We start from the raw sequence: 27,061 nt of genomic DNA, 5'->3' as shown, positions 1-27,061 counted from the left end.
TAAACATCATATCTATTCATAATGGCATTTTATAACTTTGATAGAAAAAAGAAAACACTGACAGTCTATCAAAATTTGTTATATTAATGTGCTGCATAAGTTTTGGATTATTAAACAAATCTATAGTGAATCTAAAATGTATATGATATTGTTTTCATTGATATGCAAAAATTCAACAATTCTATCAATTGAGAGTCTTTGAAAATCTCTCCTTTATTGATTTACTTCTCTCATGTTAACTGTCAAATCTGTGTCATTACCTACGATGTTGATTTCACTCCACCACTGACAGAAATGCTATATGACATGTAAAGATAATCTGCAATGATCTTACGGACCATATTCTGTTGGTATCTGAGTGGTGAAAATGCTAACTCTTAACACAGTAGTGATTTAAATCTCCGTTGCATAAAAACCCCCACATGTTTTCAACATCACTCGGACGCCATATTTGTTGTTTTGGTGTAAGTAAAATCTAAACCGAACCGAACCGAAATCCGGAATTTGTAATCGGTGCATCGAATCGAATGGTATGAATCGCGGTGCACCGAAATTTTCGGTGCACCGCACAGCCCTAACGGACAGACTAAATTAGGGAATGGTGCAAAGCTGACAAATCAGTATATTGTGTTTATTGTTCTTTGTGCTGTAAGACATTTCATATTAGCAATTCTGGGTTCAAACAAGTACTTGCTCATAGTAGTGGAACGAAGGATCAAGATTTGGCTAAAGGACGATTTGGATCAACTCAGAGACATTTCAGTGTCACAACACCCACTGCCCAGCAGGAAAGAAAAAGTGAAATAACAGTTGACAAAAGTGCTAAAGAGGCTGCCACTCAGGCAGAACTTATAAGGACCATGAAAGTTGCTGCATCAAACTTTTCTTACTCCTTATGTGATGATACACCTCAGCTATACCAGAGATTGTTCCCATGTGATGCAAGCAGGCTTTTTACTCTAAGTAGAACTAAAGTTTCATACTTAGTCTCTGATGGCTTAGGACCATTCTTTAGAAAACAGCTTTGTGAACATGTGAGTAAATCCACAGCTTTTTTACTACAGTTTGATGAGACTGAGGCAGTTCAAAATAAAAGGCAGTGTGACATATTGTTATGATACTGGTCTGTTAAAAGAGGTGAAGTGGTTGTCCAGTTTCTTAAAGCATTATTTTTCAAGCATGCCCTTGGTAGTGATGTGGCTAAACAAATGTTGCAAACACTTCAAGAAGATGAATATCAGATTCCTTTATCAAAATTCTTGAATATTGCATTAGATGGACCAAATGTCAACAAGACTATATGAAACTATCTACATGAGGAGAAAGTACAAATGGGAATTTCTGGATTTATGCCATTGTAGTTTACATGTTGCACACAATGCATTCAAGGAAGATTTGTCAACATATGGATCGCAAGCTGAAGAACTTGCAATTGACATATTCTATTATTTTAGACATTTTCCATGCAGACAAGATGATTTTGCAAAGGTCCAAGAAGAAGTCAGATTCACAGAGCAAATGTTCATCAGGCACACACAGTGTAGGTGGCTAACACTTATCCCTGCAGTATCTAGGGTCTACAAGAATTGGGATGCACTTGTGCAATACTTTGTAAATGAACTCCCTAAGTCAAAATCCTGGAAACAAATCCAGAAAAATGAAAGTACTTGAGAATAGCAAGAAAGTTGAATGATGAAAGTGGAATTGGTGTTTTGGATTGAATTGGAACCATTGTTCAACAGATTTCTTAAAGAGGAACCACTCATTCATCTTTTACATGAGGAAATGGTTGAATTAATAAAACCTTTTATGAGAAAGTTTTTGAAGTCTGATTGTTTTGAAAACAATTCATGCAGCAGTCTTGAAAAACTCGATGTCTCAAAAGTGGAAAATCAGAAGAAAAAAAGTAGAACTGGAAGAAAATACAAGAACAACCCTACACACAATAAAGTCAGATAAGCAGAAATTGCCAGTGTTGGCAATGAAGAAGTTTTATCAGACAGTAGTGGAATACTTCCAAAGAAAGTTCCCAATAAACTCTGAGCTGTTACAGGACAAGAAATGCTTGCACCCACTTTTGCAAAAAGAGGTAAAAGGAGTCAGCTGCATAAGGAAAATTGCCCCAAAATTGCCTCAGGTCATTTCCTCTGGTGAAATAGCATATGTGACTGATGAATGGAAGGCATATATGTTGATGGAAATTCCTAAAGACTGGATAGAAAAGGAGATTGACAGTGAAGGTCAAGTAGTTTTCCGAAGGATTGACCATTTTTGGAACAGGGTCCTCCAAGTCAAGACAGGGAGTGGAAACTTTCAGTTTAAGACACTTGCAAAAGTAATAAAATCTGCTCTTTGTCTTGCCCATGGAAATGCTGAAGTAGAAAGAAGTTTATCAGAGAACAAAAGAACTGTCACATCTGATCGGTCTCTACTGTCAGAAAGCTCATTGAATGGACTAAGAATGATTAAAGATACAATCAACACACAGGCTGAAGGTAAGGTCCATTTGATGCCAATAATGAGACAATGAAATGAGACAAGCAGACCTGAATGCATATCAAGCTTACAACGAAAGACTTAAAGGACACATCGCATGTTTTTAAACTTTTTAATTTTTTCAGCAAAATTAATTCATTCCATGCCTAAAACTACTTTGCATGTGTTTTAAATGAAACAGTTTGCGTACTTTTCGAGTTTGAAAGCAATGAAATTCAAATCTTGCGATATGCATATTTTCTTCGATATTTTACGCGCCATTATCTGTGACGTCATATGCGACCTCGAGCGAGAAGATATGAAAACAGTTGTTAGCCATTTCATAAACAGATTAGATTTAATTGACAAACAAACAATTATCACATTAACGACTTGTAAATAGCACTGCATTGGGGTGTTTTGTGCCGTTTAAGGGTGTACTTGCTGTCAGTAGAGAGGATTTGGACTGTGTTTTTTTTTTAATTTTCGAAGGAAGGTATTAGGGACAAGACGTAAATATTTTTTGTCGGTACAACGACTTTGCCTTTAAAAAATACCCAGTATAATTTGTTACTGTACTTGTTCAATGAAGCACTTGGACAAAGACGTAGATAAACTGCGAGAAAATGGTTCTATCGAAGCTACGCACTGTTACATATAGGCCTACGGCATATGTTTTCCGTTTTGTTCTCAAATTCAATACATACTCGCACCAACTGACCTTCACCTTGTAACAACATATACTATGATATTGGCAGAACTTTGCTAGCAGTGTCTACCTGCAACTGGTAGTTTTAAAAAAGAAATTTAAAGCTTAAAGATAATTGAACTTTCAATTATACATGTAAATAATAAAATATTATATTTCCCAACTTTGAATTGAATTATAATGCTTTCATTTTTTTTAAGGAACGCGTACGTGTTTACAACAACTTTAACACGCCGCGCTCCCACTTCCTAAGTAATAACGTGTAGATAAAAAAATAATGATTAATAAAATTGCTTGAATAAAATGATTTAAAAGTATTGTGATTTTCACAATAAGTTTGATCATTTTTTTTATTATTATTATTATTTTGAAATGCACCCGTGACAGTAGGCCTAGTTGTCAATGATACATAATCGTATCATATAATTTAGGCCTATCTAACTTCTCCAAAAATAAATTTAATAATAATTGCACTGTTTATTTTAGAAAAGCAACAACGCTAATTACAGTTGTTTACAGAAATGGCATTACCAAATAGTGTTTAAACAGTGATCTCATTTAAACATTATTTACTCGCAAATTTATGCAGATTTCATACTCGCTTTCCTCGCTACATTTGGGTCGCTATTTGTATGCACTAGTGGCTAAAAGATATAAGACTCGGGAAATTTGTCAACATCGAAATAAATGTTATCCATGGTAAATAAATTAGGCCCCTAAAACCCGAGTATTTAAAAATATCTAACACTACTTTTACAACAAGTTGATCGACGAAGGTCGCATATGACGTCACTGTACCACGTGACTACCTATCTAATTAACTAGGCTTTTTGAAATCAGGACTTAGATTTAAGTCCGTATTGTGGCTAATTATCACAATACGTCAGCGAACGAACTATTACAATTAATTTCTATAAGCATAAGGAAGACAAAATGCATATAATTCTGTATACTTTTAAAACACGAGATGTGTCCTTTAGGAGAGGAAAAAGAAGAGAAAGAGAGGGTTATGAGACAAAAAGAAAGGGAAAAGAAAGAAGCTGAAAAGCTAGCAGATGAAAGAAAACAATTGGAGGAAGCAGAAAAGAATCTGAAAGACAGGAAAAGGAAGTTAGATGACAAAGAAAAAGACTTGACAAAGGAAGAAAAGGAATTATGTGAGGAGTTGAAAACGTCAGAAAAACTGTATAAAGAGGCAAACGAAAGACTTTCGAAAGCAATCAAGAATAAGAATCTTGAGGATGCAAGTGTTGCCCAAGCGTTATATGAAGCAGCACAAAAGTGAATAAAAAACACCAATGAGAGGCTGCAAAAATGTTTGAAGAAAAGAGAAGAGATAAGTTCAAAAAGGAGAAAAGTAATGGATGAATAATCTCAGAAATTTTCTACCCAAACTAGCAAAGTAGAACTGTACTGTAACATATTTTGCATAATATGCACTGTGTACTAATTTGTCTAATTGTATTTCTTCTATTTGCAGGTCTAAAAGTGAATTAGACTTTCTTTGTCATTTATATACTATTTAGAAGTTGCATTTATTGGTTCTTTGTCATATTTGCAAAAAATTGTTTTATCAGTGCACTTATTCTCCAGATATGTAAACAAATGTAGATTTAGATTCACTTCAAAGATATTTTCCAACCACTTTTCAATTTGAGAGTTTATAGTTTGTAACTGCTTATTTTGAAGAATACATACATCCTGGAAAAAATGCACACATGTATACAAGTACATGTATGGGTAATTGCTAAGAATGATATTCTTATGAGATTTGTAAATTTAACTGATCTTTTTGTAAGTAATAAGTTGGCTAACTGTACATGTAATTTCCAATTTGACAGAATATAGCTAAAAACAGTGTATGTATGTTATATTACATACATTTGTATGGTGTTTACATTTGATTTTATTTTTTTCAAGTTAAATTGTTATATTTCCAATCTTGTTACTGATAAGTGTAGGTTTTACAATAAAGTTTTTTGGGTTTTTTGGGTTTTTTTTTTTTTTAGGTTTGAGCTGAATGCCGAATATTGCTGTTGATGACCACTGGTATGATCTTCTGAGTGGGTAATTAGTGTTTGTATTATCGCTCTTGCAAATGGTGAGTAAAACATTTTTTCTTTCCTATTTATTTGTAAATTTAACCCTTATTTTTGTCTAAAAAGCACTAAAAAATCCTCTAAAAGGCCCATATTTTTTTTTTTTTTTTTTTATACTTTTCCCCTAAAAATGGCCCTATTTATTTGCAAAATGTCACTTGAAAGCCTGAATTACCCCTTTATCTAGTAGATATCAACTTTTCAACCCTATTCACCAAATGAACCCGGGATACTCCACATTCAACTGCACACAAAACAACTTCATCACAAATACAGAGGTAAGAAACACAAGGCTATCTAACAATGAACGCTCCATGACCCTCTATGTCACAGGAAATATGAAAATTCTCTGAATGATGATATACATGGTGGAAAATGCATCGTCAACATTCACACAACAAATCCAAAGAAATACAGCGCGTTATCTAAGACACAGAGTCGATTGACTGACATACCTCCATCGCCAACGTCCCATATTTATGTAGCAAGATTCCATTATCACCTGCATATGGTGTTTATATATCTAAACTGATTCGATATGCAAGAGCTTGTTCTGCGTGTAGTCAGTTTTTAAATCGAGGTAAGCTATTGACAAACAAGTAGATGGTACAGGGGTTCCAACAGTCTCGACTGGGTCAAATGCTGTCTGACGTGTTTCATACCGATTGTTAAGCCGTTCTTGGCACACTGATTTTGACTGCGGTTTACCTGAACAGGATATAGGGCTCACGGCGGGTGTGACCGGTCGACAGGGGATGCTTACTCCTCCTAGGCAACTGATCCCACCTTTGGTGTGTCCAGGGGTCCGTGTTTGCCCAACTATCTATTTTGTATTGCTTATAGGAGTTATGAGATTGATCACTGTTCGTTATCTTCACCTTTCATGTATTCCTGAATACTCGCACAAATTCAAAGTAAAACGTTCTAAACAAATTTTTAATTCTTATTAAAATGCTTATTTCATAATGCATACATACATGATAACAATCTTATGCATATCATACATCAGAAAGATCAGAAAAACTAATTTCATATAATGTATACATACATCAGAAAACTTCATTTCATGTAATGCATACATAATAATAACCGTAATTCAGAATTGTACATACATCATAATAATCATAGTGCATTTTATACACAGCAAAATCACCATGGATCGGGAATCTCCCAAAAATTCATTTAATAATGTATAAATACATTACAATAATCGCAATTTATTTCATACATCAGAGAAATTATGAAATTTCATTTCATAATGCATATCAAACATTCATTTTATAATGCCTATTCATTATAATAAATTCATTCAATTACAAGGAGGAAATGTTGGAGCAAGCTTAAAAATGAACTTTTTATCCAGAATTTTTTTCTCATTTAAAAATGAGCTTTTATTATTTAAACATTGTGACATCCAATATTTATTTTTATTTATATTTCCCGAAGAACTATTTATAGCGGCGTAATGGTAACGTTATGAATGTGGGTTGAGGTAACCAAACAGAATATTTTGGAAATGCGAATTCAATGGTCTGTTGGGATAAAATACATGTATGCAATAAAAAAAAATCTCCAATGGTTTGTGGTTGGATATGATTATTATCCAATTCGTTTTATGTTTTCTGTCCTCTCGCCAAGGCTCGGGGATAGAAAACACAAAACTTGTTGGATGATAGTCATATTCAGCCACAAACCACGGGCGATCCTATATTAATTTCGATTTCACTGACATATATCAAATTGACAAATGAATGAAAATTATATCATTAATTGTAATGCATTACATCGCGGTCATACAGTTATTGCGTTTATAATGTAAAACTTATACGGTACCAATTTTGATGCACTAGATGCACATTTCGACAAATAATGTCTCTTCGGTGATGCTCAACCGAAAGTTTTGAAGACCGAAAGAGCAATAAACTTTAAGAGCTATTTTAGGGAAAACAACCTTAAAGACAAAACAAATGCTAATCGATAATACATTCAACAACGATCTTTTGTTTTCAAACTGTCATTTAACAAAGAATAGATCGGATACACATTTCGGCATTTTATCCTAAACATACACGTACTAATGAAATTGTGTAATGTATGGTGTCCTTATAGGGTCGTTATCAAAAAGCAATAGAGCATATTCATATAACACGTAGTCGTGCTCATTAAAACAACTTTGCACGACGCACTGTTGCGCTAACATAACTTTACACAACGTGCCGTCGATTTTTAACATATCATACCGTTGTAGAAACAGCAAGACGGCGACTTTATTGAAGTTGTAGCGCGATGTGCAAAATTGTGTAAGCGCAACGGCGTATTATGTGACAACGCCTTTTGTAAATTGCTTTATGTTTGGTTGACTGTACTTTGTTTAACGTCCCGCTCAAGAATTTTTCACTCATATGGGGACGTCACCATTTCCGGTGAAGTTCTGCACAAATTAGGGGTGGCGATTCGCTAAATTGCGCTTTCGCAAATGGCCCTATCGGGAACTCATAGGTAAGTGATATAACCTTGAATATGTTTATTTCAATGTATAAAAATAGACCAATATAACGGGCCTTCAATATTACGTAATTCACTGCGCTACGTGTTTATGCAAGTAAACCAAGTGTTCAATCTCCTTCACAGACGAACATGAAGGTAGCCGTGATAGGTGGAGGATGTTGCGGCCTGACGTCTGTTAAGGCCTGTTTAGAATATGGAATGGAACCAGTGTGCTTTGAACGAACGGATGACATCTGTGGTCTATGGAGATTTACAGAGGGAAATATTGAGGGGAAAGGGTCCGTCGCTAAATCTACCCTCATCAAGACCAGTAAAGAAATGTCGGCCTTCAGTGATTTTCCGCCGCCACCGGAGTTTCCTGTGTACATGCATCAGGAATATGTCTGCAAATACTTTAGACTCTATGCAGATAACTTTGATTTGAAGAAACATGTTCGTTTCAACACAGAAGTTGAGAGAATTTCCAAGGCGGATGATTTTGTGGAAAATGGGAGATGGAAACTAAAAATTAAGGAGGCGGGGGCCGTGACCGAGGAGATCTATGATGCAGTGATGGTGTGTACCGGCCATCACGCGTACAAGCACTATGTTAAATTTCCAGGTAAAAATGATAAAAGATTTGTATCTTGATAACAAAACTCGTGTAATAAAACGCATTCAAGGCCATTCCAGTGATGGTTCTTTATCGTGCAAAACTCCCACCTTAACACTTGATCTCTGATTATTAAGGTAATACCCGAAAGACCCGTGACTTTAATTTTTAATGCTGAGTGCTTGGTGAAGGAAGCAAACACCCTAACCACTAAGTAATATCAAAGTAACACCTTTATAAACATTTTGAAAACAGCAATAATCTTAAATTCGATAATGCACTTCAGTCAGTTTACAATATACCTGTATTCAATTGTTGGCTGAAAATCGTTCGTGCGACTATTGTACTTACTTCCAATACAATGTCAAGTTTTTTATAACTGGAACAGTTTGACATATTGGTTTATTTTTCTTGCACATCGAAATCATGGGATTTCCGCAAGTCTCAAATGTTATCTGATGGTAGATTGTTAAAATGAGGGAAGCAAGTATGTCATTGGGACAAATTAGTCATCAAGTGAATCATCACCAATAAACCATATGTAGAGTTGTCGGAAAGTAACAGTTAATAAATGACGTGCAAGATTGGGAAGATCCCGTAAAACATCTGCTCTCGGGGACAATACACTGCGGAATCAATTGTCATTTGGCTCTGGTGCGAAAAGACCCACAAAGAGACCTTAGCTTACACCCAACCGCAAAGCAGCATGTATGCAACGTCAAGCTCGCCAATAATGGAGCCTAGCCTCTTGGAGGAAAGTCCATTGGTCGGACAATACTCTTTTTGCTACATATCACAAATGGACGAGTACGTTTATGGTGGCAACCTAAGACTGCATATGCTGAATGAAATATTCTTCAGATGATTCCGTTTGCAAAATTGAGATCTATACTCTGCGTTTACGGCCTTTAAGTAAGGAGGAATCTTTATCGTGACACGGGAAGAAACACGCTAGTGTTGCAATATTTTTCTATGTTTATATGACGTCATTTTATGATACTAACTTTTGAAAAATTATTATCAATTAAGAACGTCTAAAATATAAATGTGAAATTTTTTATTCTATTACCTCAACAGGATGATGGAATAATTGATTATTCTCGGTTTCATGTTGTCTTATCTTTATAAGTTACATTTTTTGCCATATACAAAAAAGCACTTGTAAGAAGTCGTAAAATCAAAGTAGATTATATTGATCATGTGATGTAGTAGGAGAGTGCATTATATCCCTTTTGATTAGTTTTCAGCACGTTTCAGTGAATATTTTTCCAGACCTGACATAATTACAAAGAATGGTCTACAAGAAGTACATATGTACATGTGTCGTTTATAATTCATCGTGGGTTGATATCTGCCCATCTTGTCAATGTGTAAAATGACATTGTTTTTCAAACTAATTTGGTATTTTTTCTTATAAACAGATGTATTGGTTTTGTAGCTAGAAGTAATCTAGCGCTTTATAACTTCTTCATAAGATTTGCTGTAGGGATATGTATAAGGTTTTTTTTTCTTTCGATGGAATAAATATATGTATTGTCTCTGCAGCTAAAATTAATATTGCTCTCTGTAACTTCCTCACAAGAATTTCTGTGTAAACATGTACAAGTTTTTTGGGGTTTTTTCTCTCTCGAAGGAATGGACTTATTTAAAGGAGAGGTAGTCCACACGCATGACTACAAATATTCTGCTCCATATAAAAACAAAACTGCTGTTGTAGTAGGAGTAGGAAATTCCGGATGTGACGCAGCCGTCGATCTCTGTCACGTGACGTCCCCGGTGAGTACAAAAGTGTTCTATATTGAAATTTGGCAGATAAAACATTCTATTCTTAAATCGGTCTCTCTTAATTGATAAGGTGTATTTGACAGATAAAACGTTCTATTCATAAATCGGTCTCTCTTCGTTGACCAGGTGTATTTGAGCACTAGACGAGGAGCATGGGTACAAAAGAACATTGGTCGAAATGGCCTTCCGGGAGATTTTGTAGAAACACGCTGGAGGAAGTTTTGGGCATCAGTCTTACCCCAGTCGTGGATAGATTCCATCGAAGAATATAAAGTCAATAAAAAGTATGTGATAGAAAGAATTAAATGATTTCTGAACAGTCACTGTTAATCACCATTCTACCAAAGATATATGAGACAAAAAGGTCTAAGATCCCAAACGTATTAATTGCAAACAAACTTCGCAATTCCTATAGACCATCTTACACATAATCCACCTACGTGTTCTTGTTCTTTGTCTCCGTTCAACTATAGTCCAGATGGACATGTCATTACTGGTAATTTTGATATAGGTGAAAATGAGGACCTGAAATCACTTATCATAAAAGGTCATAAATTCGGAGAACCTCGGTCTTTCGATTGGCGATACATCTTCATCTCTATTATGAATTCTGTCGAAGATTATGCCAGACGATGGACTAAATATGGAAAAGAACTTGATACCTTGTCAACATAAGAGGAATATCAAAATCACGTATTAGACGTGTAAAAACAAAAGTACGTAACATCTATCCTTCTGTGTATAGTAAACCAGAAGTGATAAAAGAATTAGATAGGTTACATGAGGAATATGTTTTGGTTCCAGCTGACACAGCTTGTAACAACATTGTCTTTGTTTGTAAGGCTCATTATTGCAACTGTATTTTAAACGAACTTGGCATCAATTCCACATTGGTAATCGTATACTTATACTCTAACTGCCCTTTCAAAAGATGAAATTCTTCAACATCATGTTTCAGTTTTAAACACATTTGATATCTCACTCAATGTGAGTTACCGTACTACCTATACTGGATTCCTAAACTTCACCAAAGCCCTTGCAAAAAAGATACATTGCTGAATCCAGTAAGTATTCTACAAAGGCCCTATCTTCCCCCTCACGAAAATATTAACAGTTATGAAGGAGAATCTTTAAACATATTGTGCCATAATATATTATAGAAGAGGTGTAAATCTACATGTAATTTGGATTCTAAAAAGGGTTTGCTTCAACAAACGACATTATGAATTAAAATCATGAACTTACCTTCTTTTCTAGACCGGTCGCGATAGCTCAGTGGTAGAGCGTTTGTTTCGTAACTTGGTGGTTGTGAGTTCGAGCCCTGTTAATGCCATGACCTCTGCAAACCCAAGACGTAAACTTTTAGTAGCGATTGCTCCTTCGTCAATGTTCGACAGTTAGAGGCAAAAGTCACTGGCCTTTCGAATGACATTAAAAAATGGAGACCTTGTGTCATTACAAACGTTGGCAAAATAAAGTAAATCGGTGCTAAGCATAGTAAATTTCTGGTATTTCGGATTTTCTCTGCGCATCTAACCGCTTTCATTGTGAACAAGTTATTTTAGCGATCGTGTCTCTATGAAATATTAACTCTTCGATAAAGCGTTGAAAAGAACATCAACTAAATTTACCTTCATGAAAAGAAGAGTCCATTTTACGGGTTCCCAAGATATTTACTACTCGGGTAAAATAAGATTTAACTGGAAGACAATGGAGTCTCATCGGAATTACCACCAAGATCACGATGGCTCATTCTCCCTTAGAAGCTAGACATTTTGACATTATAGACGGTTGCTTCTTCAACGAAAATGGAAAAAGGAAATATTTATATCTAGTGATTAGTCATTCAAAAATTTATTTTATTAAACGCCGCTCTGATTCTCCACACATGTAATTTGAAGTTGATATTAGAAAGATGCTGGAATTGTTCATTGATAATCTATTTGTAGTATTTAAAGATCAGTCTTCCAACAGTTTCTTTGGAATTCCCATGGGAACCAATTGTGCTATTTTGTTAGCTGACCTGTTTTTATATTCGTATAAATGAAAAAAATTTCTTGTTGTGACTTTCATCTCGATATTCAGATTATCGACGACGATTTATCTATTAACAATAATCACCTTCACTCATATTTCTATTCGATATATCTTGGTGAACTCGAAAGAAAAGATACCTCATTTTTTCACATCTGGTTCGTATATAGATATTTTATTGAACATAGTTGTAAGCGGCAAACAACACAACTTTCTTTTACAATAGAATGGCATGTCTTCATCTTCTCCGTAGTCAAGTTTTCATATCTATCAGGCAATATTCCATTATTATCTGTGTGTGGTGTTCATGTCTTTCAACTGATTCGATACACGAGAGCATGGTTTGCGTATGGTCAGTTTGTTTAATCGAGGCAGGCTACTGACAAACAAGTTGATGTTACAGGGGTTTCAACACTCTTGTTTTCGACATTTTGCAAATTCTATGGCCGTTATAACGATATAATTTGTAAATACAACATATCTTTAGGTCAAATGCTATCTGGTGTGTTTCATTCAATTGTTTTGCCGTTATTCACACACTAATTGTAACTACAGATTACTCCGTTTACCTGATCAAGATATTGAACTCACGGCGGGTGTGACTGGTCGACAGGGGATGCTTACTCCTCCTAGACACCTGCTCCCACGTCTAGTACATATATGTCCATGGGTCCGTGTTTGTCCTACAATACTTTACAGATACATATTTATTACTTAAAGATATGCAATATATTTGTATTTCTTCATCAATACTTTTATTATTTATTGCTTGCCTTTTCTAATCGACAGTTTTGATCACAAGACATATTCAATAAAGCCAAAGCACAGGATTTCTGGTCAGCATCCCTCTCTGAATGACGACTTGCCTCTCCGGCTGGCCTCAGGCACTGTGAAACTTAAACCAAACATAAGGCGCTTCACCGAGACTGGGGTGGAATTTGATGACGGAAGCTGTCTAGAAAACGTAGATGTAGTGATTCTAGCCACAGGTATTGTATATGGATGTTAAAGTGCAATCTGTATATCATGATATATCTATATTCTAATTAACTTCTAATGTTTGGGCCTTAGCAAATGAATTTGTAATAACGTAGATACGGATTGTGTCCTAGCGAAGCAGCCAGCATAAGAAGTGAAAGTCACAAATCTTTCGGAAATAACCTCATCAGCAGAGTTTTTGTTTCACTCCTAAAGTCACAAGACATAGGTCAAAAGTTGTGGTTGGTTATTGGTTGTCGTTTTATCTTTTTCGTTTTTGGTTTTACGTCCCGTTGTAAAATTTTCACCCATATTGAGACGTCACCAGTTGTAGGTGAAGCACCACACATTTCAACATATGTTTAGCGGGTATTTAGTGCGTTCATTAAAACGGCAGCTCTTGTCAACAGTTGATGCTGCTGAATAAAAATAAATCGTGTAACGTCTACACGAAGAACATTATTAAAGTATGAGGAAGTAAGTAGCGTATAATTGATGTGAAATTTTAATTGACAGGTCCGAAATATTCCACACTAGTCTGAATTTCGCTGCTGTCATAGGCGAGAAACGACTCCGTGACCTGGACCGGTAAATGTCCTAGTAAAAATAAACAAGTGGAATCAAGAGAATGATGACGTATATTTTTGTTATTGTAAGAACCTGTGACTTGAAATTTGGCATGCAAGTAGTTAAAACATTAATCTATGCAAGGAAAATGACAAATTACGCATAGCAACCTAGTTTAAGATTTTTTAGGCATTTGAAGCGAGTGGTTAGTTTTTTATCTGTGTCAGAGTTAGACCCCTTTCTATATTTATGGTATCACAGAGTTCGGGCCCAAAACGGTCTTAGTCCCTGTGGTCTCTATATGAAAACAAAACATTTTCAGTTGGACGTAAAACTACATGCAATCCTGCTATCAAAACCTCCTTGCTTGATTTTGCATTGAATACCTTAGGAATATGTTGTGTGATAGCAACAGCTCTGGGCTACGTGATTATTTGTACTTCTCAGGTAACTAAATCATGCTATTGATCTAGTTCGTCAATACAACCTTGCATTGGGTCAAATGCTGTCTGACGTGTTTCATACCGATTGTTAAGCCGTTCTTGGCACACTGATTTTGACTGCGGATAACTCCGTTTACCTGATCAGGACATGGGGCTCACGGCGGGTGTGACCGGTCAACAGGGGATGCTTACTCCTCCTAGGCACCTGACCCCACCTCTGGTGTGTCAAGGGGTCCGTGTTTGCCCAACTATCTATTTTGTATTGCTTGTAGGAGTCATGAGATTGATCACTGTTCGTTATCTTCACCTTGCATTGATCTATTGACCTCCAGTAACTCCGTGATTGTGATGAGGTATAATACAGATCTCTACTAAGTCTTTTATGTGATAAAATCAATAATTTACTGCACAAAACACATTATATTTTAATGATAGTATGTAGATAACTTGCCACAACAACCTTGACATTTTGAACACTATGCGCATGTTTCTGTGCAGATCCGGGAAATTCGAATTAGGTTGGTTCGTCCTTGATTAGATTCAAACGGTTATCTACCGTAACCTCGTTTTGTGGTGGTTGTAATTCATAAACAGAAATGGTGAAATCTCACTAAAACCGTAGGAATTTAAAGTTACCTTTCTCGAAGGTACGCCTTGCGTTGTGGAACCCTTGTTTATCGAAGAGATCTGTTCTAAAGCGGTTTTTATTTAATGCTTTATATATGTAATATGAATCAAATCAAAGTAAAGGGACATCATTCATGCTGCAGGGTACGATTATGGTTATCCTTTCATTGACAAAGACGTGGTGGACATCAGAGAAAACGTAATAGACTTTTATCTATACGAATTTCTACCAGACCTAGAGAAGCAGACGATGGCTTTCATTGGCTGTTATCAGCCCACCGGTGCTATAATGCCCATCGCTGAAATGCAGTGTCGCTATGCCATGCAAGTCTTCAAGGTTTGTTTACATGAAGAAGTGTGTGTTTGCGAATACATGGCAGATATTCTTTTGATATTCAGGACAAATTGGCATAATGGGGTCGTTTTTAACTGCATCAATGTAATTGATGCAGTAAAATGCGATTAGATTGAACCTCTAGATTAGACAATAACAAAAAACTTAAAATTGAATAATTTTTTCGTTATTCTCCTCTCAAAAAGGAATAAATATATATTTGCAATGACTGATTTTATTGCAAGCCTGTTCGTTTTAAGCTTCTTTTACTGTATTTACATAGAAAGATAGCAGAGGTACCATGGTAGCGAATGTAATCTTTAAGCTATGAATCTGTCGTCGATCACATTTTGTTGACACAATACATTATTAAAACTTCAATTTACTGTCTGACCAATCTATTCCACTGTATATCTCTATGAGTAGGGAGAGAAGATACTTCCTAACCCGGATAAGATGTGGGGGGATATACAGAGACGGAGGACAGCTATGAAGAACAGATACGTTAACACACAGCGACACACCATCCAAGTGGACTACGTCCCATTCCTGGATGAGATGGCAGTAAAAGTGGGATGCAAACCCAACCTCTGTAATGTTCAAATTTACTTTGAAAGAATTCTAGGTTTTAAAATACTAGTACATAGACATTGTTTGAAGTTAACGTAAAGCTGACGCGAGGTTAAAATCTATTCATTAATTGGATTTCTTATTTCTTGAAACGTGAAAACGTACATCACAACATACTGTGTCAATGTAAAATTGTTCATTATGAAGAATACTTTAAAGCATATTATGTAAAATTTGAATATATGCCTATGTACAGATATGTTACCAGATGCACATTCCGTGCATATTGAATTGTTAAACAAATGAAATATTTTTTTACCATCCGCATGCCATACTTAACAAGAAAGGTTATCGTGGATGTACTAGTGTATCAGAACTTTAGAATTATTTACCTGTATAACGAATTTCACATTTTAAGTATACCTTGTTGCCAAGTAGTTTTAAATACCACTCAGTAGATAAACTTTTACATAAATATGTCATTTGCCAATAAATGCAAATTATGTGCTAATTCGGCCTTAAAGTTTTATTAATGTACAAATATTGGACTATTAGCAATTTGCAAAATTCAATAAAACAGGATTAAGATTTCATTCGCAAGTATGTTAAAATTCTGCATTTTCAAGTAAAATTGGAATAAAAAAACCAATATGAATTCACTTAAATGATAATTTACGCAAAATATATTAAACGGCCAATAAAATATTCTAATTAGTCATTCAAATCATACCTCTTTGAGCCCGTTTAATCGCAAAATTCGCAAAGTTCTAATATCAATTTAACCTCCTATATGCAAGTTGAAGATAACGAACAGTGATCAATCTCATAACTCCTGCAAGCAATACAAAGTAGATAGTTGGGCAAACACGAACCCCTGGACACCCCAGAGGTGGGTTAGACTGCTACTAAAGTAGTTAAGTCATACACATACATATTCTTACAATTACAGATAGAATTTTCTGTTGTTATCAAAAGATGAAATGCTACTACAGATGTACCATAAACTTCGTATGTACTAATGTGGGTATATAGTAATTTATGAATTATTGTTATTCCAGTAAAGTTCGCGCTGACTGACCCGGTGTTTTTCCTGAAGTTAGTATTTGGACCATGCACTGCCTACCAGTTCAGACTGAGTGGACCGCATCCCTGGAGAGGGGCCCGAGAAGCCATAGAGAACCAGTGGGACAGAACCAGGAGGGCCACGATGGTCAGGGATCCCCCTGTAGCGAGGAGCGGTCACTCTGGCTTGTACGCTCTGGCTGTCCTGGCTCTGCTGTTGGTTGTCATTATTTCTATGTTGTACAGATAGAAATATTCTTATGAGGATGTGATGAAACAACACACGTTAACACCTCTTAACTGATTTTCATTTTCAGTTAATCATATTCTATAATGATAGATATTTGGAAATGAAATAATTTTCTCAGTTAGAATTCATTCGTAATAGTACATAACACATCAGATAAACTGGCTGAGGAACAATGATACTTTTTCCCTTCTTTTGAACACCTCATAGTATATTCATGTCACAATATTTGTAATAAAGGTTAATAAACATAGCTATGGAAAGTTTTAATATTAATGCAATAGAGATATATTGTTAGTACCAGGAGTGATATATTTTCTTAAAATCGTAGTGTTGGAGTCTTCCAATATATCAGTATGCAATATTTCTCATGTTAACATCCCAAGTAATGTTTCACGTGGCTAGGAAATATAGCCCTGGAAGATGCAAAATAATGAAGATGACAAAATATAACGTTATTTATAGTTGATTTCAGTCAGGTTGCTGTCTGCATCCTCTTCGCTTGACTCCTCACCTATAAATTCTCTGAGTTTATGAATTCCGGTTAATTGAATCTAATAAATCCCATAAAGAATACAAAATTTAAATTTGGGCAACCAGGGAACATTGGAAACACTAGAGGTAGGATCGGGCGCCTGAAAGAAGTAGGCGTTCCCTGTTCAACGGCCACACCCGCCGTGAGTCCTATAACTTTATTGACATTATTTTGATAGCTGTATTAAGTTGTACATAGAGGGTTTACAACAATAATACCTCAAGTTTACAGTTTTATCGTATTTCGGCATACACACTGATTTTGTCTACTGGAGGTGTGACCGGTCAACAGGGAATGCTTCCTTCTCCTAGGCACCTGATCCCATCTCTGGTATATTCAGGGGTTCGTGTTTGCCCAACTCTCTATTTTGTATTTCTATGAGCTATGAGATTAATCACTGTTCGTTATTTTCACCTTTCTTACAAGGCACTCGGGTATGAAATGATATTCAATTTCTGTTCTACATGCCTTACAAAACTTTTTGTCTCCCGGGATACTTTTTTCTCACATTATCACCAGTGTGAGATCGACTTTACCCATGTGAGACAGCCATGTGAGATTTTTCTGTCTCACACTGCTGCGACATCATTTGATTGTGGCATCATATACTTTCTATGATTTACGTTACACGGTGAAGTAAAAATATTTTGCATTGCTATCTTTTTTTAAGGTATATAGCTTTCTTATGGACAACCTTGGGTTTTTTAGTTTACACCTTAAGTGTAAACCATTTTCGGGTGTCCTCTTTCTGCCTATCTAATTAGTTTTTGCATCAAAGTTCAAATGAGGATTTTGATAATTTAGAATTTTCTCAAAGCTCTTAAATTTATACACTAAACTGTAGGTAAAATGTGAGAAAAATAATCCTTCATTATTTACTCGTGTGGGATAGTAAACTGTGAGATCGACTGTACCCATGTGAGACAGCCATGTGAGATTTTTCTGTATCACACTGCTGTGACGTCTTTGGTTGTGACGTCATATATTTTCTATGATTTACGTTACATGGTGAAGTGAAATATTTTGCATTGTTTTCTTTAAAGTTCAATGTAGTATGGCTTTCTGTTGGACAACATTGGGTTTATTAGTTTACACGTACAGTGTAAAACATTTTCGGGTATGCTCCTTTTGCACATCTAATCAGTTTTTGCATTGAAGTTCAAATGAGGATTTTGATAATTTAGAATTTTCTCGAAGCTCCTAAATGTATGCACTAAACTGTAGGTAAAATGTGAGAACAATAATCCTTCATTATTTATTCGTGTGGGATAGGGAAATACCACCTCTGGGAAAAGATTCGATGTCTTGGACTCGGCAAAGCCTCGTCTTAGTCTGCGAATTTTGTCCCCTCGGTGGAATTTCCTTATCCCACGTTAGTACTGATGAAGGATTCTATTAGTCACATTCTTACACGAATATAAGGAATCGCAGTTATTCCTGATTTAGTTTTACTAAGTATATTATTTAACTGTTTCAATGAACAAATTATGCGAGGAGAGCTTCATTTTGGAAATGCATTTTTTAAACAATTTTGATATCGATTTTTCCAAATAATACTGTAAACAAAGATTAGCACATGTTTGTAAATGTAACAATTGATTCAATTTGCATTTTGCTTTTTGATAAAATGATGGTGTACGTAGTAGTCTTTGTCATATGATTGGCAGATATTTCTTTGATTGTTCCATATATATCTAATATTTGTTCGTCAAAATGATATCCAGTTTCGACAGTTCTGGGTAGGGAGGTTTACAAATATAATACAAACTGTCAAATACTAAGTCCTGCTCTTGGTATACAATTTCCGGACTGCATTGTTTTCAACCAAAATTTGAACATGGAATAATACGAACAAGATAGAAAGTCATCCTGTCTCAAAATACAGCATAATTGTAGTTTCTCCAACCTCAAACACATATCGTAAAAACAAGTCAAGGTGGATCAATCCAATGCCCCCTCCTTTATGGTAACCCCAAATTTCACATCCGAAATTTGAAAAAGTACATACAAAGGTATCGAAAATGGAGGTTGAGATAAATATGTTTGTTGCTTTGAGAGCAAACATTGCTTTACGGCCTTGTGTCGCTAGTTGTTTTTGAGTAACAAAAAATCACAAACTTTTGTATAATACACGAAACAACAGTATTTCCGTTCTTTAGTTTGTAGTGCTTGTGTGATAAGACAATATTTATATTCACTTCATCTTTTCTCTTATATTTCTTCTGAAATTGGCATTGCTTTCATTTGGAAATAAATACATGTTTGTTGAAAACTATAGTTCGATCCGGTTTTCTAGTACCACCTGTCTGAAAATAATTACCAATATGGAGTGTCATCGAGGTCAAAGGGTGCATTGTCTGTTCCATTTAACGTAACAAAGGGTCAACCAAATGATATTTTAGATCTTAATTCTAGTTTATATATTCAAATAATGCATAAAAATATAAATATAACTAGACACTTATTGCAGAGCAATAAGAAGGTTTTCTGTTTTCTATGACAACTGAATCCCAATTTTGACAAACTGAAAGTTTCTAGTGTGTATCATTTTTTATTTCTGATAAAATGGCAATATAATATCTCGTATTTTCAACACTTCATTTGGACCGGATATGACAGAAATCCACGCTGACATAATTGCCTTCATGCACAAACACAAATCTATCATCTCTATCAATTTTAAATCTCTAATTTTACTCATTATTCGAAAAATAAGTAATTAATGGCTAATTTGGTCAACACAATATTTCACGACCGGAAGTGATTTTCATTTCAACAATCTGAACTCCTCTTCCTCTAAACAGGGTCTACAACATATATGAGAAGTTTATCTTTATGCACCAATGTGACACATAAACCAAGCGAGATTAAATAAGAAAAACTGGATATTGTCAAACTTTTCACAGCAGCCTGTGTAGACCGGAAGTGACGGACAAAAAATTCCATCCCATTTCCGATCTTGACTGGGATAATTCAATTAGTAAAGAACAACTGTACATGAAAGGCATAAGCATCTAAATTCTTAGAGATAGAGCGATTAAAAAGTAAGAGATATAATTTAACAATTTTAAATAACTCCCGGTTTTCTTTCATTCATTTCCGGTATCTCGGAAATCCATAAAACGACTGAAAATTCCACATTGAGTGTGCAGGAAACTTCCCTGAAAGTGTCAATTAAAAATACTCAATTTTTGAACAACTTCCGGTTTCTAACAACCAACTTCCAGTGGAAACGGTATGACTTAAAATATTATATTAGACAATGGGATGAGCATGAAAAATGAAAAAAGATAAAACTTTTATATATTTAGGATACTTCCGGTGGACGACGGAAGTGACGGCAACAAAATTGAAACACGTATGTCACATCTAAAAGTCACCATCTAACATCCCCGAAAGATTCGAGATTCAATCTTTGACCGTTTATGAGAAAATGCCTTGACAAAATCGCTTTTAAAAACGGAAACTGGACATATTTCACAAGCGGAAGTGAATTTAGAAAAAAAAGTGAACATTTCTATAGAGAAGGATAATGTCAATAAGATATGTAAAAATCATATCGAAGACTTCATTTATAAGCGTGAAATATGAAAACAAAGAAAGAACAATTTTTCATCGTATTTCTTAATAAACCGGAAGTTGCTGTTTTACCTTCCGGTAAGTATCACATTTTCTGAAACAACAAAAAAGACCTTATTTTACCTTGCAAGTTTTGTTTAAATTTTGACGTAATATTTCTTTATAGTCATTATATTTGACGACCGGAAGTGACGGCGGAAAAAATGGCATGCGTATGTTACACCTGCAAGTTGAAAGCTATCATCCCTGAAAGTTTCAAGACTCCGTTTATAAGAGAACGCCTGGACAAAATCTGTTTTAAAAAAGGGAAATCGGACATATTTCACAACTTAGAAAATTCCTTCCGACAGGTCTCCAGAGAGGGATAATGTCATCAAGATATTTGAAAATCATATCAAACACCTGATTTATAAGCGAGATATATGAGGACAAAGAAAGAACAATTTTGCAACGTTTTTCTTAATAAACCGGAAGTTGCTGTTTTAACTTAACTGGTAATTATCACATTTTCTGAAACGACAAAAGAGTCCTTATGTTATCATGCAAGTTTCGTTTTTGATGCATAATTTTGAATTTTGACGTTTTCTTTGTTCACTTCCGGTGACGACCGGAAGTGGCGGTTTACATGCTTAACCCCTAAATTTCTTCTAGTACATGTACCTGAGATCTATTATCCCTGAAAGTTTCAAGACTCAATCTTAAACTATTTATTAGAAAACGTCTGCACAAAATATCTTTATAAACGGAAATCGGACATATCTCACCAACGGAAGTGAAGTTTGAAAAAATATTTGACGTTACTCTAGAGATTGATATTATAAATAATATATGTGAAAATCAAATTAAACACTTGATATATAAGCGAGAAACGGAAGACCTTAACAATAAAATGTCGTTTCATCGGGTTAAGCATTTTTTCTGCAATGCTAGTTACCTTCATCACCCGATGAAACAGCAAAACAATATTTAAATGTAGTGGCAAATTACTTCTGAATGCCTAGAATAGGTTGAATGCCAAATTGTACATCTGAAATACTATCTTTTAGAACGATGTTTGTCAATTCAATAAAAAGATGACATAACACATATTTTGCCAAAACACAAGTACTGTACATTCTAAAAATGTATGTTGTGGAAACTCCATTTTTAGTATAATTGGACTGTCAATGTTGTGGTACTTAGCACTCATTAGGACTCATTGAGCATTTGTGGAAATTTACATCTTGTGATTAATGATTGGACTTAACGACCGATTTGTGACCGTTTGTAATCTCTTTTGTGAATTCAGCTCGGCGATAAACTAGCATCGGACAGTGTTTTTGTGAAGTTTGCTTAGACTATTGTAAATTAATAATATTTTCCTTGATATGCTTTTCTGTAAAAAAGAAAATTCTAATGAAATTGATAAATGTTTGAATTGTCTTGTGATTGATTTCTGCTGGTTACAATGTGTTACTCGTGAACAATGTAGTGCACAACACTATTAAATAGTCAAGTGAATCGGGTAAAGGGTTAGTTAAATCGTTGTATTAATTAACAATGTAGTGCACAACACTATTAAATAGTCAAGTGAATCGGGTAAAGGGTTAGTTAAATCGCTGTATTAATTAACAATGTAGTGCACAACACTATTAAATAGTCAAGTGAATCGGGTAAAGGCTTAGTTAAATCGTTGTATTAATTAACAATGTAGTGCACAACACTATTAAATAGTCAAGTGAATCGGGTAAAGGGTTAGTTAAATCGCTGTATTAATTAACAATGCAGTGCACAACACTATTAAATAGTCAAGTGAATCGGGTAAAGGGTTAGTTAAATCGCTGTATTAATTAACAATGTAGTACACCACACTATTAAATAGTCAAGTGACTCGGGTAAAGGGTTAGTTAAATCGCTGTATTAATTCATGGTCCCTTGAATGAAACATATGCACCAACATCCCTTATACATTACATGTTTATAATGAACACGCTTATATTGAATTAACGTATTTTGCAGAGTGGCATATATTCCCCTATGAAAAGAAAATTTTATTAGATATAACAATTTTGGTTACAATGAACTGTTTTTCGCTGACGGTATGTGTTATTTACATTTATAATGTAAAACTTATACGGTACCAATTTTGATGCACCAGATGCGCATTTCGACAAATAATGTCTCTTCAGTGATGCTCAACCGAAATGTTTGAAATCCGAAATAACTATGAAGTTTTAGATCTAAATATAGCCAAAAACAGCGTACCAAACAAGTGGAGCCAAATTCGTCTAAATATAGCCAAAAACACTATACTTTTTTGAAGAACAGAAATGCCTGTTTAGGGGAGAGATGTTAATATTTTAAGAAAAGAAGCAGAGACTGGGGGTGAATAGATGATGAAGATCCCAGTATGTTCTGCTTGGCATTTGGATCATAACATCGAGGCGATTGCAATCTTTTTCCACAAGTCTATCTATCCGCTGATTACCACTATCATTGTGTAGACCAGTATTGAATCTCTGACTCAGTTTTGTGATATATACAATGTATATGAAAAATGAAGATCATATCGTATGTTGATGTTCTTGAAGAACTTGTTCTATGATTTGTCCATGTGTTAGACATTTAACTCAGTTGATATCTTTGTAGTCTTTAGTGATCAGGTCTTCAACAGTCTGATGGAGTTCCCATAGGCATGAGTTGTGTTCTTTTATTGCATGGTCTGTTTTTGTATTATTCTGGGGTTGCACTTGTTCGAGGGCTCCTGCATGGGAGAAGGAAGTCTCTTTGGATGTTTCGACAACGTTTTGTCTGTTGGTGGTATTCATTTTCATTCATATGTTGATTGATTGATTTATTAATTGATTGATTGATTGTATATTGTTTAACGGGACATCTCGATAGATTTTCACTCATATAGAAACGTCACCAAGACCGGTGAACGGCTTCAGACTTAGGCCTAATATACTCGGAGCTTACGGCCATTGAGCAGTGAGGGTTCTTTATCGTGCCACACCTACTGTGACACGGGACATGCGTATTTAAGGTAATCTCCAAGGACCCGTGACATTCACACCTGATGCCGAGAATATAGCGATCGAACTGTCATTATCTGTTTTAACGACTTAGGTATGTCGCGGCCAGATTCGAACCCGACCTTCCGCATGCGGGGCGAACACTCTTCCTCTAGACCACCATAAAAGAGTATGGGGACAATTTACTGGGTGAATTACATTTACTTTCATTTTGAGGTGTTTGTCTTGAATGGATTTCGGAAAATTTAATTTTCCATTAAGATTGACTGAAAATATCATGAATCGAACATTTATAATGAGTACAAAACGCTGCTAATTGGGAGTTTAACTTCTGTAGGCCATCACTCACTGCGTACATTAATATATTGCATAGGACTTCGATGTTAGCCTCTTCACATCATTGTTTTGTTTCAAATAAGTGTATGTCCCAGAAAATGCTCCCAAACAATGTAATCCTATATTCAAAAGTTACATTCAAAGCCAAGCTGTGGGGATCCGGGTTAGAATAGGTCCTCAGTACCCCTTGCTTGTCGTAGAAGGCGACTAAATGGGGCGGTCCTTCGGATGATATCGCAAAAACCGAGGTCCCGTGTCACAGCAGGTGTGGCACGATAAAGATCCCTCCCTGCTTAAAGGCCATAAGCGCCGAGCATAAGCCGAAATTTTGCATCCCTTCACCGGCAGTGGTGACGTAAGGTGAAGATAACGAACAGTGATCAATCTCATAACTCCTATAAGCAAAACAAAATAGATAGTAAGGCAAACACGGAACCCTGGACACGCCAGAGATCGGATCAGGTGCCTAGGAGGAGTAAGCATCCCCTGTTGACCGGTCACACCTGCCGTGAGCCCTATATCTTGATCAGGTAAACGGAGTTATCCGCAGTCAAATCAGTGTGCCAAGAACGGCTTAACAATCGGTATGAAACACGTCAGACAGCATTTGACCCAATGCGACGTTGTATTGACGAACTAGATCGTTATAGCGACCATAGAATTTGCAAAATGCTGACTTTGATCGAGAAAGTTGAAACCCCTGTACCATCAACTTGTTTGTCAGTAGCTTACCTCGATTTCAAAATTGACTATACGCAGAATAAGCTCTTGCATTTCGAATCAGCTGAAATATATAAACACCATATGCAGGTGATAATGGAATATTGCTACATAAATATGGGAAGTTGACGATGGAGAAGCTGAAATCATCCCGTTTGTCATACAGTTGAGTTGTCAGTTTGCCGTTAATGTCTACTTTCAATAAAATATCTAAGTATGAAGCAGAAGTGGACGACTCTGTGGTGTCCTTTATTTCGAGCTCACAGGGATATATCAAATCGATATATGAATGAAAGTTATTATTGTTAATAGACAAAATGTCATCGATATATCTAAATGTCGAATTGAAGGTCACAGCGAGAGATTTTTTCTTCTCACGTAGAAGTTTTTGAATAAATTCTGCTTCGTATGAATATAGAAACAGGTCAACTAACAAAGGAGCACAATTCGTACCCATGGGAATTCCAACAGACTGTTGAAAGACCTGATCACCAAAGACCACGAAGATATTGTCAATGAGGAACTCTAACATATTTTTTATTTCAACTTCAGAGTACTTGTGCGTGGAATCAGAGTGGTGTTTAACAAAGTAAGTTTTTGAATGACTGATCACTAGATATGAATATTTCCGTTTTTGTTGAAGAAGCAACTGTCTATGATGTCAAAAAGTCTAATCTTTAATTTATCGTGAGGAATGGTCGTATATAGTGTTGAAAAGTCATAGGTTTTAATGTTATTGATTTGGGAATAATTCTGTGATTTCAAGTTTACTAAAAGTTCTTTAGAATTTTTTAAAATCCACATTTGATTTACACCACTTCTGGCATATGTAGTCGCACAGTAAGTTTGAAGTTTCTCCTTCACAGCTGTTAATATTTTCGTGGGGAGCAACGATAGGGGCTTGGTAGAGCACTACTGGATCCAGCAATGTATCTTTGTTTGTAAGGGTTTTTCTGTAGTTTAGGAATCCAGTATAGGTACGGTAACTCATATTCATTCAACCCATTGACTGGGATATTAAATGTGTCTAAAACTGAAGCATGGTTTTGAAGAATTTCATCTTTTGAAAGGGCAGTTGGAGTATAAGTATGATTACCAAAAGTGGAATTAATGCCAAGTTCGTTTAAAATACAGTTGTAATATTGAGCCTTACAAACAAAGACAATGTTGTTACTAGCTTTGTCAGCTGGAACCAAAACATATTCGTCATGTAACCTATCTAATTCTTTTATCACTTCTGGTTTACTAAACACAGAAGGATAGATGGTACGTACTTTTGTTTTCATGTGTCTAATGCGGGATTTTAATATCCCTCCTATGCCTTTAACAAATTCTGACAATGTATCAAGTTTTTCTTTTTCATATTTAGCCCAGCGTCTGGCATATGAGTGAAATATCTCAAGAGGGACGTTAAACAATATTCAATCAATATTTCAAATTATAAGCCCAATGTAAACAGATGCATGTTCGGTTTTACAAAGGTAAAGGAAAAGATGTATTAAAAACGAGATTTTTTTCTTTAACATTTGTAAATGAGCATCACACACTCGGCCCTATATGGACGAGTTCATTGCAGATAAAAGGGTTTGAAGGTTAATACACACCCCATACAAATACCGGAGTCTCTACCTTTAGTAAAAAAAAAAATGAACATAAAAATTCATTGAAACAATGTTGACTGCGAGAATTTAATTAAAATAAATCAATACTAAATTTTAAAAAACAACATTAAAAAACAGTGGAATTTTTTTTATATATACAATATTTTTTTCTTCTTACAATGAAAAAGTAAAGATAAAGAACAGTGATCAATTTCATATTTCCTATAAAGAATACAAAATTAATAG

At 35.3% G+C, this 27,061-nt stretch overlaps 1 protein-coding gene across 1 annotated transcript; it reads left to right on the top strand.

Annotated features, from left to right (window-relative positions):
* The first annotated feature begins 7,511 nt into the window (after positions 1-7,511).
* Positions 7,512-17,283, top strand: LOC125652904 (flavin-containing monooxygenase 5-like). Its single transcript, XM_048882382.2, has 8 exons — positions 7,512-7,782; positions 7,915-8,392; positions 10,017-10,159; positions 10,295-10,452; positions 12,992-13,191; positions 14,961-15,154; positions 15,578-15,743; positions 16,780-17,283. Exons 2-8 carry the CDS (start codon positions 7,921-7,923, stop codon positions 17,031-17,033), a joined length of 1,587 nt encoding a protein of 528 aa, XP_048738339.2. The 5' UTR covers positions 7,512-7,782; positions 7,915-7,920; the 3' UTR covers positions 17,034-17,283.
* The last annotated feature ends 9,778 nt before the right edge of the window (positions 17,284-27,061 follow it).

The sequence above is a fragment of the Ostrea edulis genome, chromosome 5, assembly GCF_947568905.1.
Source record: "Ostrea edulis chromosome 5, xbOstEdul1.1, whole genome shotgun sequence".
Lineage (NCBI taxonomy): Eukaryota > Metazoa > Mollusca > Bivalvia > Ostreida > Ostreidae > Ostrea > Ostrea edulis.
This window is presented reverse-complemented; position numbering and strand designations above follow the sequence as displayed.

Excerpts from the sequence above, each read along its gene's own strand:
- LOC125652904 (XM_048882382.2), top strand. The coding sequence starts at position 7,921 with ATGAAGGTAGCCGTGATAGGTGGAGGATGTTGCGGCCTGACGTCTGTT. Across the intron at positions 8,393-10,016 it reads GCACTATGTTAAATTTCCAG|GAATGGACTTATTTAAAGGA; the intron begins GTAAAAATGATA and ends TCTCTCTCGAAG. Across the intron at positions 15,744-16,779 it reads GGGATGCAAACCCAACCTCT|TAAAGTTCGCGCTGACTGAC; the intron begins GTAATGTTCAAA and ends TTGTTATTCCAG.